Genomic DNA, 19439 nt, shown 5'->3' on the forward strand with positions numbered 1-19439 from the left:
TAGCCCTTGGGAGGTGTACGTTTGTCACTAAAAAACACGAGAACACATAATGGTATTTGAGACCAAATTTAATTCACTACTATCTAGCGTAGTTTTGCCAGTATAAAATCTGAATGTGAAAACCGTATTTCCTGATCAAAATCGTATCTCTGCACAAGGCAGAGTCGAAAGAAAGTTTTAGGCAAAGTGGTTGTTTTCATAATCCATACAACTATCAGATGCTTGTCCTTAGGAGGACCGCCATTCCCTGGGAGATCTGCAACAGGATGTTTCATCCCCCTGCACCGCCAGTGGGAGGACTGCCACTCCCAAGATTAGTTTAGAAAACACAGAACAGAGCTCAATTGAATATAATGTTTTGATGTCATACACTTACGAATCACTGTAAACAAAACTGTGATGATATCAGGTGTTGGCGAAATATGAGCATATCCTGCCCCACCGGTGGCACCCGGTGTCCCAGTTTCAAATTCCTTCCGTAATCAAGTTACTCACCGGTAATTTGAACCTAGTTTCAGATTACCTGGGGTTGTTTGAACCTAGTTTCAGATTACCGGGGGTTGTTTGAACCTAGGTTCAGATTACCCCCGGGGTAGTTTGAACCTAGTTTCAAATTACCCGGGGGGTAACCTGAACCGGGGGGTAATTACAACCACACAGAGATGTGATGCGGGACTGAATGTTAGTACTGTTGGATTGAAGGAGAAGGACATAGCCCATACCCCCCCCCCCTTAGTTTCAAACGACCCCCCGGGGGTAGCCTGAAACTGGGGGGTAACTTGTACATATATGGTAGTTTCAAATTACCCCAAGTTTCGGATTAACCCATTTAATATCTCAAACTAGACGGCGATTCATGAACGTGTTGTGAATTAGACTAATTTTACATAGTGATATTTCCTGGGGAGAAAAATGGTGAGTGACTGAATCATTGTTTAACGTCCGTGTATATACACAGACGACGTGATGTCGACGCAGGAAGGGGCTATACGTAAAATATAATAAGACAGACATATTATGTGTTCTTTTATAGGAATACTTAATATATATATATCAACGTTTCGATGTAAAAAATATACCCTATTTGTGAAAATTTACTGGTTGTTGGGTGGGGGTAATTTGAAACTACGGGGGGTACTTTGAACCTAGGTTCAAATTACCCGGGGGGTTACCTGAACCGGGGGTTAATTACAACCACACAGAGATGTGATGCGGGACTGAATGTTAGTACTGTTGGATTGAACGAGAGGGATATAGCCCAGGGGTAAAGTGTTCGCTTGATGCGTGGTCGGTCTGGGATCAATCCCCGTCGGTGGTGCCATTTGGGCTATTTTTCATTCCAGCCAGTGCACCACGACTGGTATATCAAATGCCGTGGTATGTGCTTTCATGTCTGTGGGATGGTGCATATATAAAAGATCCCTTGCTTTTAATGGGTTTCCTCTCTAAGACTATATGTCAAGATTATTAAATGTTTGATATCCAATAGCCGATGCTTAATAAATCAATTTGCTCTAGTGGTGTCGTTAATCAAAACAAACTTTATACCGATGTAGGAAGCAAGGCATTTGACCGTATACGATACTAGTCAAAGTACACAGGATTATTAAAACGTAGTGATGTGTTTATCAGTTGCTTTAGAAAAAGATGTAATATGAAGAGAAAATATTTAAAATGTGTTTAAAATTTCAGGCTTGGTAGGGGAAAAGTGTACTCAACTGTGTACACTGCATATATAATGAAACAGTGTGTACTCACCTGAGTACACTGTGTATACGAAGTTACTTCCATGGCTATGAGATATTATGATGAAACACGTATTCGTATTCTTATAAATCACCGTGAAAGAGCTTGGTCACAAAGGGGTGGGAGCGATTGTATGTGGAACGATAACTGCATAGAGCTTCTATGGGGATGGCCTAGTGTGCTACGTGCCCGTGTCTACAAGTGAAACATTAATTGTTAAAGGGACACGCCCTAGTTGTTAACCATTACGCCGTTGTTTTTCGCTATTAAACCCATTTTTTTCACAAATAAAATTGCACTTTACTTACCGTTTATTATTTAGAATATACATTTCCATTCACCTGAAGTGTTTTTTGGTAATCCTGGTAATCCTGGTGTTTGTAATACCACAAAATGCATTTTTCGTATTTCATAAAATGCCACGGGCCTCTGAGAAAAAAACGTTGAGCAGACAAGGTCTAATCTATTTTTAGAGGGGATATTCCCATTTCAATGTCACAGACGTTGGTATACCACGTGACCGTTATTTTGGTTCGGTTTGTTTTCTCGTGCACGGTTCGCGCAATCAACATCCGATTTGTTGTCATTTGCTAGTTGTTCATTTGTGAGATTCTTCTTCACAGTTCGTGAACATTTTCAGTAACAATAAAGTTCAGACAAGTAAGTATCTCAATACAAAACGTTACAAACCCTTAAAACCAATAATTTTGCTAAGTCTTACGATATCTGGAGGGGATACAACCAGGACAGAACAGTTGGAACATGTCCAGGAGAGGTGAAAGGAACGCACCCCAAGTCTGTGCGCACTCTATGAAATTTGTCGTGACGTAGGCATTGTTGTGCTTCGAGCGACATCTACCGGTGACATCAGAATACTAACTTTCAAAATTATTTCAAGCAATTGGGACATGGGCATTCCATGGTATTTATCGATATAAAACCTGCTTTTTCACTCCATTTGATACAAACGTGATCTAAGTGTGTTACAGGTTTGTAGATTAACCAAATTATAATTTATTTTCGCTGGATGGAACTAGGGCGGGCATTAACTGCTTTATGCAGGGATACATTACAGAATTGCAATATAACCCCTGGGTTAAATAACCGCCTATGCAGACGCAGTGTATAGCCTATTAGTCTGGCTTAATATCTTTTAATCGTAATACAGTCGATTTTGTATATGTTCATCGACCGCTGAGGCCACGATAAAAACATTTTAGAGTTCTATACCATGTTTGTTGTAATATTTTGATACATAGCCAGTATATTATACTGTTCAAAAACAAGCCAAGGAACACATAGTAATTATAATAAATTTCAATATTAATTAATATTATATTTAATTTGTGCTTTATGAAAGGGCATTTTATGAGACATAAATATGTAAAACTAGGAAATATTTTTAAAGTAATTTTGTTCAGTGATGAATAGGCGCCTATTATGCATGCATGTAATAAAATGTCAGTTATCCCAAATTGTTGTAAATATATTAAGTTAATTATCAGATTTGGAAGGGTTGATATTAAGTATTTGACCCTGCTCATTAAACATTTCCGTGAAAAACCTGACCAACTATAAGAAACAGGTTTGCAGGACAGCCGAGAATGAAAAAAAACATTCAATAGTTTTAAATAGGCCTAATGAACATCCATATTTTTTGTTTTGTTAAGTTTTACCTTAGTCCCGCCCCGAGACCGGTAAACTTTAATTTGGGGTCATCCATACCCCATGTACACCATATGTATACGTTGGATACACTTGATGCTGACCTCCCTCCCCCTGTCAGTCCACTCGCCCTCTTTCATTTAACTAGTCAATGGGCAAGTAACTCTAATGTATGTTGCCTCGATGAGTTTCAATTTGACAGACGGTAGCCGTAGAAAGTGTTCCGCATTGTTTTCGGTAATGTTAATTAGTTTGTTAAAGCCACAAAACGTTATATAGGCTCTACTTCTTTGTATGTACTATGATCATGTCTTCCACACATATGTCACTGCTTCCACGATTTGTAAATCAAGTTTTACGCGGGTCACTATTCAGTAGTGGTGTGAAAATAAGAAAGTTGGTTTCTCTTGACGGCGCGACCAAAACGACGGACTGTTTGAGGCGGAGGCGTGTTCACACAAACAGCCGAAATGCCAGTCATGTGGAACTCACGAGTGTTCGCAATCCTGGTTTGAAACGCGGCCCGTACGCTACCATAACAGATGAAGACATTGAAGAATTTAACAAAATTATTCCAGGTGAATCATGATTCAAGGGTTTGTAGATTTGGGGAGGGGGTACAGGCAGGGGTGGGGAATGTTTCAAGGGTTGGACCCTGCACCCTCTGCTCAAGCAAAACAATTTCAATATATTTTCAGATGGACAAAATTCGACACCTCCATTATCCATAAACATCGCTGCCACAGTCTAGAACCCCCCTCTCCCATCCCCTTTATAAATTCTGTGACATGGTGGCCATAGCTATCCAATGTCGGATTTATAAGGGAACAAAGGGGGCAGTTGCCCTGGCCCCCCTCCCCCTTACCAGAACCCCCCCCCCAGGTTTAAATCTGGCCCTGTAGCTACCCCCTTAGTTTTGTTATTGTACTCGGAATGATGAAAAAACACAGTAAAAGGCTTTTAGACCAGCTCAGTTTGCTTGAACATCTCCATAATTTTGGTTAAAGTCAAAGGTTTGTTCCAGTACTAGGGGTCCAGTTGATATCCCCCACCATCCCACTTAACCATATGTCTGACACCATATAACCATAACAAAAATGTGTTGAGAGTGTTGTTAAATAAAACATTTCTTTCTTTCTTTGTAGGCCAGGTGATCACCGACCCAAGTGAACTGTCTGGTTACAACACGGATTGGCTGAAATCCTGTAGAGGTAACATTGTATAAAAGTTAAAGTAAACTTTGTTTTGTTTAATGACACCTCTAGAGCACATTGATTTATTAATCATCGGCTATTGGATGTTAAATGTTTTGACATAGTAGGAAACCCACTAGTAGTGCAAGTGGTCTATTATTTTTTAATAAAGTTTAGTACTTTCACTATCAACGTATATGGTCAAGTGCCTTGCTTCATACATCAATCTAAAGTTTGTTTTGTTTAACGACACTACTAGAGCACATTGATTTATTAATTATCAGTTATTGGATGTCAAACATTCGGTAATTTTGACACATAGTCTTAGAGAGGAAACATGCTACATTTTTCCATTAGTAGCAAGGGATCTTTCATATGAGAGAGGAAACCCATTAGGAACAAGAGGTCTTTTATAATATGCACCATGATGCAATCCCACAAACAGGATAGCACATACCACGGCCTTTGATATACCAGCAGTGGTGCAGTAGCTGGAACGAAAAAAATCCCAGTGGGCCACCAACGGGGATGGTTCCAAGACTGACCACGCATCAGGAGAGTGCTTTACCACAGGACTACATAATGCCCCTTAATTCAGAGCTTGTTTATTTGCTGCAAAAGTCACTTTTAAAAACAATTGCCTTAGGCAGGCTCAGAATTGCCATCAGTGGGCTGTTTCACTAATGGCAATATATTTTTTTAATTAACATGGGTGAACAATTCTAAAGTATTATTTTCTTGCAGGCTCCAGCAAAGTTTTGTTACGTCCTAAATCAACCAATGAAGTTTCAGCGATTCTGCGGTACTGCAACCAGCGTCGACTAGCTGTGGTCCCACAGGGAGGGAACACGGGGCTGGTGGGGGGAAGTGTGCCAGTTTTCGATGAAATCATATTGTCTACACAACTCATGAACAAGATCATCAGTGTGGATGATATTTCTGGTAATTTAATCTTTCATACTCCTTCTAATTATAGCAAAGATCAGGCATGTGTGTGTAGAAGTGGGTCTCGGTTGTAAAACCCATCTCAACCTGCTCAAAGTAGATTTTTCTCCTTTTTTAAAATTTATTTTTCTGAGGAGTATGATGCAAACTCCTCTAAACTGGAAATTCATCTGAACTGAACACCAGGCCCCCATTTTACAAAACAATCTTAGAATTAAGATCACATTAAGTGTATTACGTTCTTAAGCATTTAAGGTGATCTTAGCACTAAGATTGCTTTGTAAAATGGTTATAGGCTGGTAGGTACAGGGTTCGAAGTCCAGTACCAGCTCCAACCCAGAGCAAGTTTTTAAGGACTCAATGGGTAGGTGTAAGGCCACTGCACCCTCTTCTCTCTCACTAACTACTAACCAACTAACAACTAACTCACTGTACTGGACAGATAGCTGAGATGTGTGCCCAGGACAGCATGCTTGAATCTTAATTGGATATAAGCAAGAAAATAAATTGAAATGAAATGTGAAATGGGACCCAGATGAATAATTCAATGGCAGTGTGTGTACTTAGTGTGAATTGTACACCTCACAACCATTGTTAGTCATTAGAATGCCACTCATTCTGAACAAAGATCCAATAATGGTTGGTTGTTATGGAAATTGGGAGGGAGAGAGACTTAGAAGGAGGAAGGACAAAAGAAAGGGGGGGGAGGGATGGACGAAGAGAGAGAGAGAGAGAGAGAGAGAGACGGAGCAAGGTGAATCCTTGAGTGGTTTTCATGAATGAAATGTAAGAAACAACAAACCACGTATGATATACGTCTAATATATTCTATGTTGCAGGCGCCCTCGTCTGTCAGGCTGGGTGTGTGCTGCAGACTCTCACTGACCATGTCTCAGAGTTTGGCCTCATCATGCCGCTCGATCTCGGGGCCAAGGGCAGCTGTCACATCGGGGGAAACGTAGCCACAAACGCCGGCGGAGTTAGACTGCTCAGATACGGGTCACTGCACGGGTCGGTGCTTGGGATTGAAGCTGTGCGTAATTCTTGGGGGGAATACAGATAACTTATTCTTACGTCTCTCTCTCTCTCTCTCTCTTGCTGTCTCTTTCACTCCCTCTCCCTCTCTGTCTCCCCCCTCTCCTTCCCTCCCTCCCTCCCCCCCCCTCCCCCTCCCTCCCCCCCTCTCTCTCTCTCTCTCTCTCTCTCTCTCTCTCTCTCTCTCTCTCTCTCTCTCTCTCTCTCTCTCTCTCTCTCTCTCTCACACACACCCCCTCACCCTCTTTCTCTGTCTGTTTCTCTGCTTCTATCACCATCTCTGTGTGGGGTGAAACTGGAAGGAAATTCAACTTTAAAAAAATCATGGTGGCCAGTAAGACAGACTTGAACACTGTCTGTCTCCCAGTCACCTGAGGTAACTTTTATTAGCTTTGGGCGACTAAGAATTATATACAGTAGTGTAGTTATAAAGTGTTCCTTTTTTGTCAAACTAAAACATTTAGTTTTTCAGTTTTTTGCACATGAAAATGTAACTGTCAAATGTCAACTCTGCAACTCAGCACTGTGTGTGTACAAAATGGATAAATGGTGGTTCTCTGTGTAACTAAATTTCATTTTGTTTTTAGGTTTTGGCAGACGGGAAGATAATCGACTGTTTGACAACTCTGCGGAAAGACAACACGGGTTACGATCTCAAACAACTTTTTATTGGTTCAGAGGGAACTCTTGGAGTCGTTACTGCAGTGTCAATACTGTGTCCATCAAAACCAACATCAGTTAATGTGGCCTTTCTTGGTAAATATGTTATCTGGACATCTATTACCACTTGAAGAACATTTGTGGGGGCTGAATCACTGAAATGAATTTTGGTTCAGCCAATTTTCAGATATAGTATAGTATTTCCTTGACAATATTTCATTAGCTAAAGATTAAATGTTGTAGCCACTTTGTGTCAAAATTAGCAATTGGCTGATTTAGCAATGGACAGGGTGAGTCCTGCTGATTGTAGCTCACTGATTACACAGAGTTTGTCAGAGGGGCAATGGGACAGTGCCCTTTTCATGGATTCAGTGTTTTTCCCATCCCAACCAGTCCCCATGACTTGTATAACCAAAATGCCGTGGTAGGTGCTGTCTTGTATGCAGAAAAATGCCTATAAATGATCTCTTGCATATATCATTTTGTTCATCATTATAAAGTATTTTTATCTTCTAGGGTATTTTAATCATTATAAAGTATCTTCTAGGGTATTTTAATCATTATAAAGTATTTTTATCTTCTAGGGTATTTTAATCATTATAAAGTATTTTTATCTTCTAGGGTATTTTAATCATTATAAAGTATCTTCTGGGGTATTTTAATCATAAAGTATCTTCTAGGGTATTTTAATCATTATAAAGTATTTTTTTATCTTCTAGGGTATTTTAATCATTATAAAGTATCTTCTAGGGTATTTTAATCATTATAAAGTATTTTTATCTTCTAGGGTATTTTAATCATTATAAAGTATTTTTATCTTCTAGGCTATTTTAATCATTATGTAGTATTTTTATCTTCTAGGCTATTTTAATCATTATAAAGTATTTTTATCTTCTAGGGTATTTCAATCATTATAAAGTATTTTTATCTTCTAGGGTATTTTAAGACAAAAGAAAAGAAAATATTGTTCACAAATTGATGTCAGAATAATAAAACTATATCACTATCTGGTCACTATGTTATTTATACAACATTACCTAGAATTAATGAATTGTTTTTTGCAGGGTGTAACACGTTTCAAGATATTTTGTCGATATATAAAGAAAGTAAAAACAACTTGGCCGAAATCCTGTCAGCGTTTGAGTTTCTTGACGCAAGTTCTATGTCTGTTGTCACAGACAACCTCAAACTGACCAATCCGATTGCAAGTTCACCGTTCTATGTTCTGATAGAGACAGGAGGATCAAATGGCACCCACGATGAAGAAACTCTGAATGTATTCCTTCAGAGAGTTATGGAACTTGGTTTAGTCAAAGATGGAACAATAGCCACAGAATTGAAAAAGATAACGGTACTGGTCTTTTTTTTTTGTCAAAAATGATTCTGTGATCAAATTGTGGGTGGGACGCAGCCCAGTGGTACAGCGCTAGCCTGATGCGCGGTCAGTCTAGGATCGATCTTCATCAATGGGTCCATTGGGATATTTCTCATTCCAGCCAGTGCAGCACAACTGGTATATCAAAGGCCTGTGGGATGGTGCATATAAAAGATACCTTACTACTAATGGAAAAATGTAGCGGATTTCCTCTCTAATATGTCAAAATTATGAAATGTTTGACATCTAATAGCCGATGATTAATACAATAATGTGCTCTAGTGGGGTCGTTAAACAGAAACCAATTTTAACTTTGAGGGGTTTTTTTTAATCAGTTTCCTTCACCCTACACTAAAGCACACACACACACACCGGGTCCCACATTTTCAAATGTATCTTAGCGCTATGATATCGTAAAACTGTAGACTATGACGTCTCTATGGCATTTGTTATAGTGATGTCATTGCTCAAGGCGGTTTTGTGATATGGTATCACTAAGATAGCTTTGAAAGTCAGTAGCCTGGGCCATATCCAGGAAACATTTTTGGAGGAAGACTAAGGGAAAAGGGGCACATGGACAAACATAAAAAGGGCAACTCGATGCTTTTTCTTTTTTAAGAGAGTAGAAAGAAGAACTTGAAAATATTTACTGGGGATGGGTCCCTTTGTCCCATCCTTTAATAGACCTCTTTCACATTCCACTGCGCATGTGCCCATTGCAGGGTAACTCGAGGACGCAAACTGTGAACTCACGCAAGATCTCGCAAAAATAGGCCTGTGTACAAGTTGGGGTGCATAGACAATGGGAGGCCACGCAATAGGAATGTGAATATCTCCATGATTAATTATTCTGTCAGTAGGGAACCCGAAAATTCTGTCGACATCCATCAAGACTTACTGGAGACATTTGTGAATTATTGCTTATCACGAAATAAAACATATTTGGTTGTTAATACCCGAGAAACCATCGGTTCAGATTCGTACGCAATAAATATCGGATTTGGGCTGGAATGATATTAATGTGTGCGCGCGTGTGTGTATGCAGATATTTATTGTATTTAACATGATTTAAATATTAATAAAACATTATACAGATAAAAACATTCAGGATTCTTGTCGGGATTTCTTTTCACCAAGTTATTTAAAATTTTGTTCAGTATTTGGAATAAAATTAAATGATACATATGAAATTTGAGATATGGTACTATAAAACATTAGAATCAGGCCCGTAGGAATGATATCTGGGAGGAGAGGGGGCACAATCTGTAGTGGAGAGACACAGTCTAGTTGGAGAGGGGGGGGGGGGCAAAAGCCATATTTTAAACCAGGTTTGTAAAAGTGGGACTACAGTCCCCCCCCCCCCCCCCCCCCCCGACCTGAGAATGGTCAGAAATGTAATTGTAGTGCATATATACAGCTATTTAAATTTGAAGCAAGATTATTTAGCCTAAGAAACATGTAAGTTTTATTTATAACAGATTAGACTAGCCGACAGCTTGATAATATGGTTACAAACTCGGAATGGTCTCTTTATTATTAACTAATGCAGGTTTATTATGCGCAGTCATAAGGTACTTCATTTGAATGTTGGAAGCAAACATATTAAGTACCATGCCTTGAACGGTGGACAATCAACAAACGTAAACAGGCCAAGTCTGAATTTAAGCCGAAATAATTAAAACGGTAAATGAAAAAGAAGAAATAGGGCCTAATAAATCAATAAATATTTTTAAAACTTCGTAAATACCAGATATATCATATGAAGTTGTATATGAATAATATAAATGATGGTGAAGTGAACATAAAGAAAGAATCAAACAAACAAAGAAAATAAATTGAATAATAAATAAATAAATACATGTAAATAAAAAAAACTAATTTTAATCTTTGTAAATACCAGATATTTCAAATGAAGTTGTATGTGACTGATATAAGTGATAGTGAAAAGTAAATAAGAGAAAGAAAGAAAGAAATATAATAAAATAAATAAATAAAATAAGATAAATAAAATAATAAGGTCACAGCGCTATACACACACACACATATATATATAATCAGATACACATGTATGATTTAACACTCCGTAAATATCAGATATTATTTCAAGTGAAGTTGTATGTATCTGATATAAATGATAGTGAAAATAAAATTAAATAAATAAATAATTTGTGGATAGACATGTAACATTGATTAGTAGTTGTATGACTGTCTTTTTTTAAATGAAACGATACGGGGAAAAATAGAGGTGTGATAAAGGTCTATGTGAGTTTGGGTTTTGTTGTTTTTTTTAGAGGAGAAGGGGAAGCATATTTTATTAAATTTTAAATACTGATACATGTGGAGAATTAAACATCACTGGAAATCCGAGTGAATATTTAACTATAATAATCTAATTGTTAAAAGTAGCAAACACATTCCACTAAAGCTAATTTTATGGTATGATTCTTTTAATTTTGCGTTGTTAAAAAAACCCTTGACAGGCGGCTCCAGAGACTTTGTCTAAGTTAATGTTTCACTGCTTTGGTCTCAAACCATTCCGATGTAAACTTTAGTAGACCGTTTTACACAGCCATTTTACCATCTGATACGAAATATGCATGTTAGTCGCTAGAGATTTACAGCTCCTATGAAGCTACTCACGACGCTAATGACAACTATCGATCATGCCCCCCCCCCCCCCCCCCCCCCATTTTGTATATTGCCTTGATACCATCTAATTCGGCAAGGGACGCAACTCTTTGCACACATGGGCAATGGGAATGTTATGGAGGTTTATTGGTCTCTGTAAATTGTCATACACAGAAGCATACACACGCTGAATATGCACAATTGCTAGTTTTTTTGGATAGGATAAATGGATAGTCATTGCATCTCTCATTCCATAAAGTCTGCTGATTTCATCATTTCCAAATAATACTTTCCCGATACATGTATTAGTGTTTAAATTGGTGTTTGAGATTTCAGTGACCATTGTTTTTTTACAAACTGATTGGCCTTTGTGGTGTCATGGTTATGCCATCAGATTTAAGGCTGGTAGGTACTGGGTTTGCATCCCGGTACCGCTCCCATCCAGAGCAAGTTTAATAACTTCACCGACTTCTCTCACACCAACCATAACATCTAACCACTAACCCCATTGTCCTTGTGCTTGAACCTTAATTGTATATAAGCATGAAAATAAGAATAAATGAAATGAAATTTAAAGACTTTCTATTTGTAGCATATTTGGTCGATAAGAGACGGAATGGCAGAAGGTTTGATGCGCGATGGTTACTGCTACAAGTACGATGTCTCGCTGCCACAGTCACATTTCTACAAGCTGGTCGAAGATATGAGAGCGAGGCTTGGCGACAGAGTGCTTCGGGTACTCGGTTATGGCCATGTCGGTGATGGTAAGATGGAAACAATGTTTGGATGGATGGGTTTTGGGTGGGTGGATGGATGGATGGATGGATGGATGGACGACACAGATGGATAGATGGATGGATGGATGGACGGACGACATAGATGGGTGGGTGGATAGAAAAATTCATGAAAGAGATGTATGAACAAATTACTTGATGGATGTTTAAGTAAAACTTGAAACAATATATGGATGGGTGGATGGACTGATATATGGGTGGATGGGTGGGTTTTATTTGAATGGATGGATGGATGGACGGACAAACGAACGGTCGGATGGATGGACAGATGGATGTGCCACTGGATAAAAATTATTGTCATTGGTAAAACTCAACAATGGCAAAAATGTATACATCACAATGTATATCCAATTGTATACATTTGAAATAGACTTCACAGAGCAAAGCAACTTTTCAGTCAAGTTTATTTGATGCAAAAGTAACTTTTTTTTAAATGCTGTAGGAAGGCTCAAAATTGTCGTCGGTGGGCCATTTCACTAACTGCAATTTAAAAAACAGTTGCTGTGGTGAAAAATTCTTATGTTTCAACCCTGTTTTAAATCAATACATCCAATCTTTTACTCTCTTTTTTTTTTTCCTAGGTAATTTACATCTAAACGTGACAACACGACACTTCGATCAGGATGTGGTGGATATGATAGAGCCGTTTGTGTATGACTGGGTGGCCAGATATCGGGGCAGTATAAGTGCCGAGCATGGCATTGGTTTCAAGAAGAGAAACGTCATTTTCTACTCCAAGTCACAGGAGGCAGTCTCTCTGATGGCCGATCTGAAAAATATTGTCGACCCAAACCGAATTTTAAATCCTTACAAGTTGTTTCCAGATCAACAGTGAATTTTTGTATGAATGCATAAAGCAGTTTCATACACAGGGCTAACCCTCGGTTCCTTTTCTTGTTCGCTAAAAATGTTTGCCAATCTTTAATTTCTTTAATTTACATTTTGGTATTACATACTAGTTACTCAGAAGGAAATCTGTGCGTTATGATCTCTTGAAGCTATTTATATATTATATACAGAACTACAGTTGTAATAACTTGTATATTTTTGCAATCAGTGGATATTGCTATTTATATATTATATACAGAACTACAGTTGTAATAACTTGTATATTTTTTTAAATCAATGGATATTGCCAGTCTCCTATGTAAGCACAAATTTCAAGCACAAAATATGCATGTTAAGGGGAGCTAAAAATGACTCTCCTTGAACTAGTCTCAAGGGAGTGATAGTGTTAGCTCCCCTTAAATGGCGACGTCTAGTGAACTTTGTATAAATGCATGTTTCATGTATATTGAATACTCGGAAGGAATCTGTGCGATATGATCTCCTGAAGCTATTTGTATATCATATTAATGTAACATACAAACAGATCTGCAGATTTAGTAAACTTGTATAGTTTTGCCATCAATGGATATTACCAGTATCCAATGTAATCACAAATCTCGTTACCAGTTTTAGCCCACAATTCACGTGTTAAAGGGAGATTTAAACAATTTACTCTCCTTGTTATCTCCCCTTAATTGGCGAGGTCTGGTGAACTTCGTATAAATGCATTTATTTTTGCCATCAGTGGATATTGTCAGTATCCTATGTAATCTTTCTTTTAAATTATGTCCGTGCTTATATCCAATTAAGGTTCAAGCATTTTGTCCTGGGCACACACCTCAGCTATTTTGTTAGTTGTTAGTAGTTATACATCTTCATAAATCAAGGCTAATATTCGTTCCTCGTATTCAGCCTTGATACATGTTGTCAAGAAATCGTGCCACAAAATGCTTAAATTTCATTGGATGCAATGAGATCTGATTGCAACGAATCGCAACGCTCCTTATAGATTCCCTTGTTATGTAAACTCCATGTTGGCGGGCGAACACTGATATTGCTTTCAAAATTGTCACATGTTACTGATGCTGTGATTGGTCAGCGATGTCATCGTGTAAGGGACATAATCGGTGTTACAAATTTTCTTCCAATAGAGGGCGCTAGTAGTTGATATCAGTAATCTTGACTACATGTATCAAGGCTGAATACGAGGAACGAATATTAGCCTTGATTTATGAAGATGGTAGTTATAGTGAGAGATAAGAGGATGTAGTGGTCTTACACGTACCCATTGAGTCGTTAAAACTCGCTCTGGGTGGGAGCTGGTACCGGGATGAGAACCCTGTCCCTACCAGTCTTATGTCCAATTCCAGTGGCATAACCACAAATCGTTCAATTAGTCTCAGGGGTGTGATGGTGTTAGCTCCCTTAATTGGTGAGATCTGGCCCCATGCTTATAAACCTTAAAGTCTAGACTTTAATAAAATCCAGACTTTAACATCATGGCAACGCCATTCAAATAACATTACGTTAAAGTCTGGGCCCTGGAAAACTTTGTATGAATGTATGTTTCATATGGTACTGGTTACTCAGAGGGAATCTGTGAGTTTGATCCTTGTCGGTGGGCCCATTGGGCTATGTCTTGTTCCAGCCAGTGCACCATGACTGATGTATCAAAGGTCATGGTATGTACTACCCTGTCTGTGGGATGGTGTATATAAAAGATCCCTTGCTGCTAATCAAAAGGAGTAGCCTATGAAGTGGCGACAGCGGGTTTCTTCTCTCATTATATGTGTGGTCCTTAACCATATGTCTGATGTCATATAACCGTAAAATAAAATGTGTGGAGTGCGTCGTGAAATAAAACATTTCCTTCCTTCTTCCTTGTATATATTTGCCATCAACAGCATGGAACTTTAAAAAAAAAAATTAGAGACATTTCTGGCCAATTGAAAATTGATTAGCAACTACTATAAATTTAATGTTTTAAAATTGTGTAGTGATCTCTGAAACTTGCTTGACGAATCGCGACGTGATATTGAACAAAATGGACCCTGAAGGAATAGTCTGTATCAGTATCCTACGTAATTACAAAAAAACTAAAACAATATATTATTTGTAATTGCTGTAGACCTTATTAAAGGGAGTTAAAGTTTGTTTTGTTTGACGACACCACTAGAGCACATTGATTAATTAATCATTGGCTATTGGATGTCAAACATTTGGTAATTCTGACTCATAGTTATTAGAGGAAACTAGCTACATTTTTCCATTAGTAGCAAGAGATCTTTCATATGCACCATCCCAAAGACATGAAAGCACATACCACGGCCTTTTACCTCTTGTGGTGCACTGGCTGGAACGGGGAAAAAAATAAGTTGAATTGATCCACTGAGGTGGTTCAATCCTACAACGCTAGCACCTCAAGCGAACACTCAACCGACTGAGGTAAATCCTGCCACACTGGTATTCTAGACAAGAGATGTATTTAGTGTGTACTTTTTAGAGTATAAATCCTGCCACACTGGTATTCTAGACAAGACATGTATTTAGTGTGTACTTTTTAGAGTATAAATCCTGCCACACTGGTATTCTAGACAAGACATGTATTTAGTGTGTACTTTTTAGAGTATAAATCCTGCCACACTGGTATTCTAGACAAGACATGTATTTAGTGTGTAGTTTTTAGAGTATAAATCCTGCCACACTGGTATTCTAGACAAGAGATGTATTTAGTGTGTACTTTTTAGAGTATAAATCCTGCCACACTGGTATTCTAGACAAGACATGTATTTAGTGTGTACTTTTTAGAGTATAAATCCTGCCACACTGGTATTCTAGACAAGACATATATTTAGTGTGTAATTTTTAGAGTATAAATCCTGCCACACTGGTATTCTAGACAAGAGATGTATTTAGTGTGTACTTTTTAGAGTATAAATCCTGTCACACTGGTATTCTAGACGAGACATGTATTTAGTGTGTAGTTTTTAGAGTATAAATCCTGCCACACTGGTATTCTAGACAAGACATGTATTTAGTGTGTAGTTTTTAGAGTATAAATCCTGCCACACTGGTATTCTAGACGAGACATGTATTTAGTGTGTAGTTTTTAGAGTATAAATCCTGCCACACTGGTATTCTAGACGAGACATGTATTTAGTGTGTACTTTTTAGAGTATAAATCCTGCCACACTGGTATTCTAGACAAGAGATGTATTTAGTGTGTACTTTTTAGAGTATAAATCCTGCCACACTGGTATTCTAGACAAGACATGTATTTAGTGTGTAGTTTTTAGAGTATAAATCCTGCCACACTGGTATTCTAGACAAGACGTATTTAGTGTGTACTTTTTAGAGTATAACATGTCAGTAAGTGATAAACATCTTAACAGTGGCATCAAACTGAAAACTCACTTGATAGTGTGCTCTCCTCAGGTGCTTGGGTCAAAGGATCGAATTCCCTCGGTGAAACCATGCTCTTATTGGGTTTTCCCATTCCAACTCAAGGTGCCAAAAAGTGGAGGGGCACACACACACACACACAAATATATAAAACCCATCGCAGCTTTAAAAGGTGGGGTGGCACATGCTCCCCCTGCCCCCCCCCCCCCACTTCCTATGCCAGTTCTATCCTGCCTGTGGGAAAGTATATAAAAGATCCCATGCTAAGATTTTTATGATTTTTTTTTTAATATAAAAAAAAAATCAACTTTGTAATTTAAAAAAAAATGGTTCATGAATTTTGTGATAACAGCAATTGTTAACAGTTAAAAGTTTTACAGTTTTTAATGTTAACTGTATCCACCACAGTAGGGATAATAGAAGTAGCACATTCATGTAGTCCATTGAAGAGAGTTCCTCTTTTATTTAGTTTTTGGTTTTTTGCTGGAATTAAAACTGATTTAACTGTTATGTTATGCAATGATGAAAGAGGAGGATCCACCTCCCATAATTATGGTGCAAAAACAGGGCTGACTCCTGCATCCAGAACTGAATGTCATATCAACATGTTTACATATGATGTGTGTGTGTGTGTACGTGTGTGTGTGTGTACGTGTGTGTGTGTGTACGTGTGTGCGCACATTGTATAAGCTACTGTGAATACAAATTTGTACTTTCATTACAATATGCCAAAGGAATGTTACCAAATTATAATAAAAAACCAGCTGTGCTTTCATGTCGGTCAATTTAGTGTTTTGTTTTGTTTTTTAAATATTGCACTTCTTGTTTTGTTTTTTAAATAAAACAACTTGTGTTTTGTGCTGAAGATTTTACAGTGTTGAGGCTTTGCAATTAATTCACATTACTCATGAGAAAAGTTAGGCCGATTATTATTCAGTGGAATTAAATGTGTCACCTACTATAAACCAGTTTGATGTAAAAAGAATTTTAATAAAATTATTTTATATTACAATTTGTGATGTATAATTTATTAATTATAATAATAATTTATTATTAATCTAGTTAATAAATTCAAATTTTTAATGTATGGTTCATGTCACTGATCCATTAACTTTTTTTAAATTACATTTACAATGACATTCTGACAACTTTATTCCCAAATAATAGAAATTATTTTAATTGGCTAATTTTTTATAGTTTAAAAACTGAGTATTCCAAGGTGGATTTCATTTACTGCAGTGGCGAAGGAATTTTATATTTACACATTTTTACACTATTGTGAAGCAAAATATCTGAAAAGTGGGAGCACATGACAGGAAAGGTGGGGGGAGGGGATGGGAGAGGAGGGACCGCCTGCACTGGCAGGTGAAAGGGAGCACCAGCAGCCCGATCGAATCGGTAGCAGGCGGGTGGGGGTGGTGGTGGTGCTATGGAATTTTGAATGGAGCCGTTAATGCCAAAGAGAAAGGGGTGCGCAATTTTGATTGAGGAAATATAGGTTTTGATATTAGTGAATCTAGAGTAGCTCGTTAATTATAGACCTCTATGATGCTGGGTGTCTTCCTAGGTTGCCCATAGGGCCCTTATAAAGGGCCTGACCGTTTCTGGTCGTGGCATGACAACCCAGGGGAGACTCGTGCAATTGTGTAGTTGACATTGGCAGGCAAGGCAGCTGTTCCGGGTTGGTCGATGTGATGTTGTTGGCATAGTCCTCCATGTCCTCTTTAGTGTCACCAAGAACAAGTTATCACCAGCAGCAAGTATTGGGGGTTTGGGTGGGGTAGGCTGATATTCTTTTGTTCAGCTTCCCCCGGGTGCATTGCAATTGTGTACTCGGAACCGGTATTCTTTTGTCCAGTTCCTTATTAGAGCACATACTGGGCCATTAAATGGGTGCGGGTGCATTGTTAGTCAATGCACCCAGTGTACTGATGCAGTGAGCGTGTAGTTTGTGTGTGAATCCTAGTTTTGTGTTAAGGTTGTACCTATGGTCTTAAGTCCCTATTCTAGTGAGTTCAACGGTCATTCATGACCACCCATCCCCCTCCGTCTTTGTATAGCATTGAATACAATGACGGAGGGGGATTTATACAACCTAGCTATCTAATTTGAAGGGTGGTGTAAGTATTGGTTTAAAAAGCCTAGTGTTTGGCATACTTAACTTTATTACCAATGAATGAAATGTAATTAACAGTGGCAGGTAGCAATTGTACAGTAGAACAGTTGACAGACAGGTACTTAGTTTGAAGAATTTTTATTCCCGTCCCCTAAATAGAATATCTTAGTAGCCTTACTTGGTTTGTCTTTGGGTTATCTGGTTTTCCTGCTTGTTTTTTCTTCTGGGGCCCTAGCTGACTTACCTTAGTCAGCTAGGATTTCATGCATCAGTAATAAAGAACATGGTGCGAGTACAAAGACAAATTCGTCCAGTTTATTTACAGTTAGGTGTGGTGGGGTTCTTGATCCGTGATTGGTTGGATTGGACCACTGAGGGTTGCTGCAAAAACGAATAGGTGATATTTAGTGGTGTCCTATCCTGGTTGATTGTCTAACGATGTTGATTGGCTGGTTATTAGCCAATTGGATTGTTGCAATTTCGATCCTGTCTTAGTGGGGAAAAAATTAATAATAAATCTAATGTATCGCCAGTTGTCAACCACGGGTTTCTGAACATTAACATATTTACAGTAGAATAATATGGTTATCGTGGTTAGGTCTAGTTGGCATTGGCATATCTAGTGGTTATTAATCACTCGCTACCGTCCCGCCGTTAATCCCCAGGTTGAAGTGCCCGGTCGAGTGCTTAAGGTCGCTCTTCCATCCAAGGGATGTACAGGCGGGTGGTTTTGAGTAATTGTTAATTTATATTGCTAAATTTATGCCAGCTAATTTGGTTGAGCATATGCTTTTACTTTTGTCGTTTCACCGTTCTCCCCCCAGGTGGAATACGTGGTCTGTTCGAGTGCGTAGGGTGGATGTTTGACCAAGGGGGTCACAGGTGTCACGATCCAAGCATTGTCATATCTAGCGGTCCTTAAATCATTCGCTACCGTCCCGCCGTTGATCCCCGGGTTAGAGTGCTTGTGTGGTCGAGTGCTTAAGGTCGCTCTTCCATCCAAGAGATGTACAGGCGGGTGGTTTTGAATAACTGTTAATTTATTGCTAAAT

General features: G+C 38.4%; 1 protein-coding gene across 1 annotated transcript; it reads left to right on the top strand.

Annotated features, from left to right (window-relative positions):
• Positions 1-3609: 3609 nt before the first annotated feature.
• Positions 3610-13765, top strand: LOC121389931 (D-2-hydroxyglutarate dehydrogenase, mitochondrial-like). The gene is made up of 8 exons (XM_041521601.1): positions 3610-3989; positions 4557-4622; positions 5349-5546; positions 6389-6582; positions 7172-7340; positions 8309-8595; positions 11840-12011; positions 12623-13765. Exons 1-8 carry the CDS (start codon positions 3713-3715, stop codon positions 12874-12876), a joined length of 1617 nt encoding a protein of 538 aa, XP_041377535.1. The 5' UTR covers positions 3610-3712; the 3' UTR covers positions 12877-13765.
• The last annotated feature ends 5674 nt before the right edge of the window (positions 13766-19439 follow it).

Source organism: Gigantopelta aegis, chromosome 15, assembly GCF_016097555.1.
Source record: "Gigantopelta aegis isolate Gae_Host chromosome 15, Gae_host_genome, whole genome shotgun sequence".
NCBI classification, from domain to species: Eukaryota; Metazoa; Mollusca; class Gastropoda; order Neomphalida; family Peltospiridae; genus Gigantopelta; species Gigantopelta aegis.

Excerpts from the sequence above, each read along its gene's own strand:
- LOC121389931 (XM_041521601.1), top strand. The coding sequence starts at position 3,713 with ATGATCATGTCTTCCACACATATGTCACTGCTTCCACGATTTGTAAAT. Across the intron at positions 8,596-11,839 it reads CAGAATTGAAAAAGATAACG|CATATTTGGTCGATAAGAGA; the intron begins GTACTGGTCTTT and ends TTCTATTTGTAG. Across the intron at positions 12,012-12,622 it reads TTATGGCCATGTCGGTGATG|GTAATTTACATCTAAACGTG; the intron begins GTAAGATGGAAA and ends TTTTTTTCCTAG.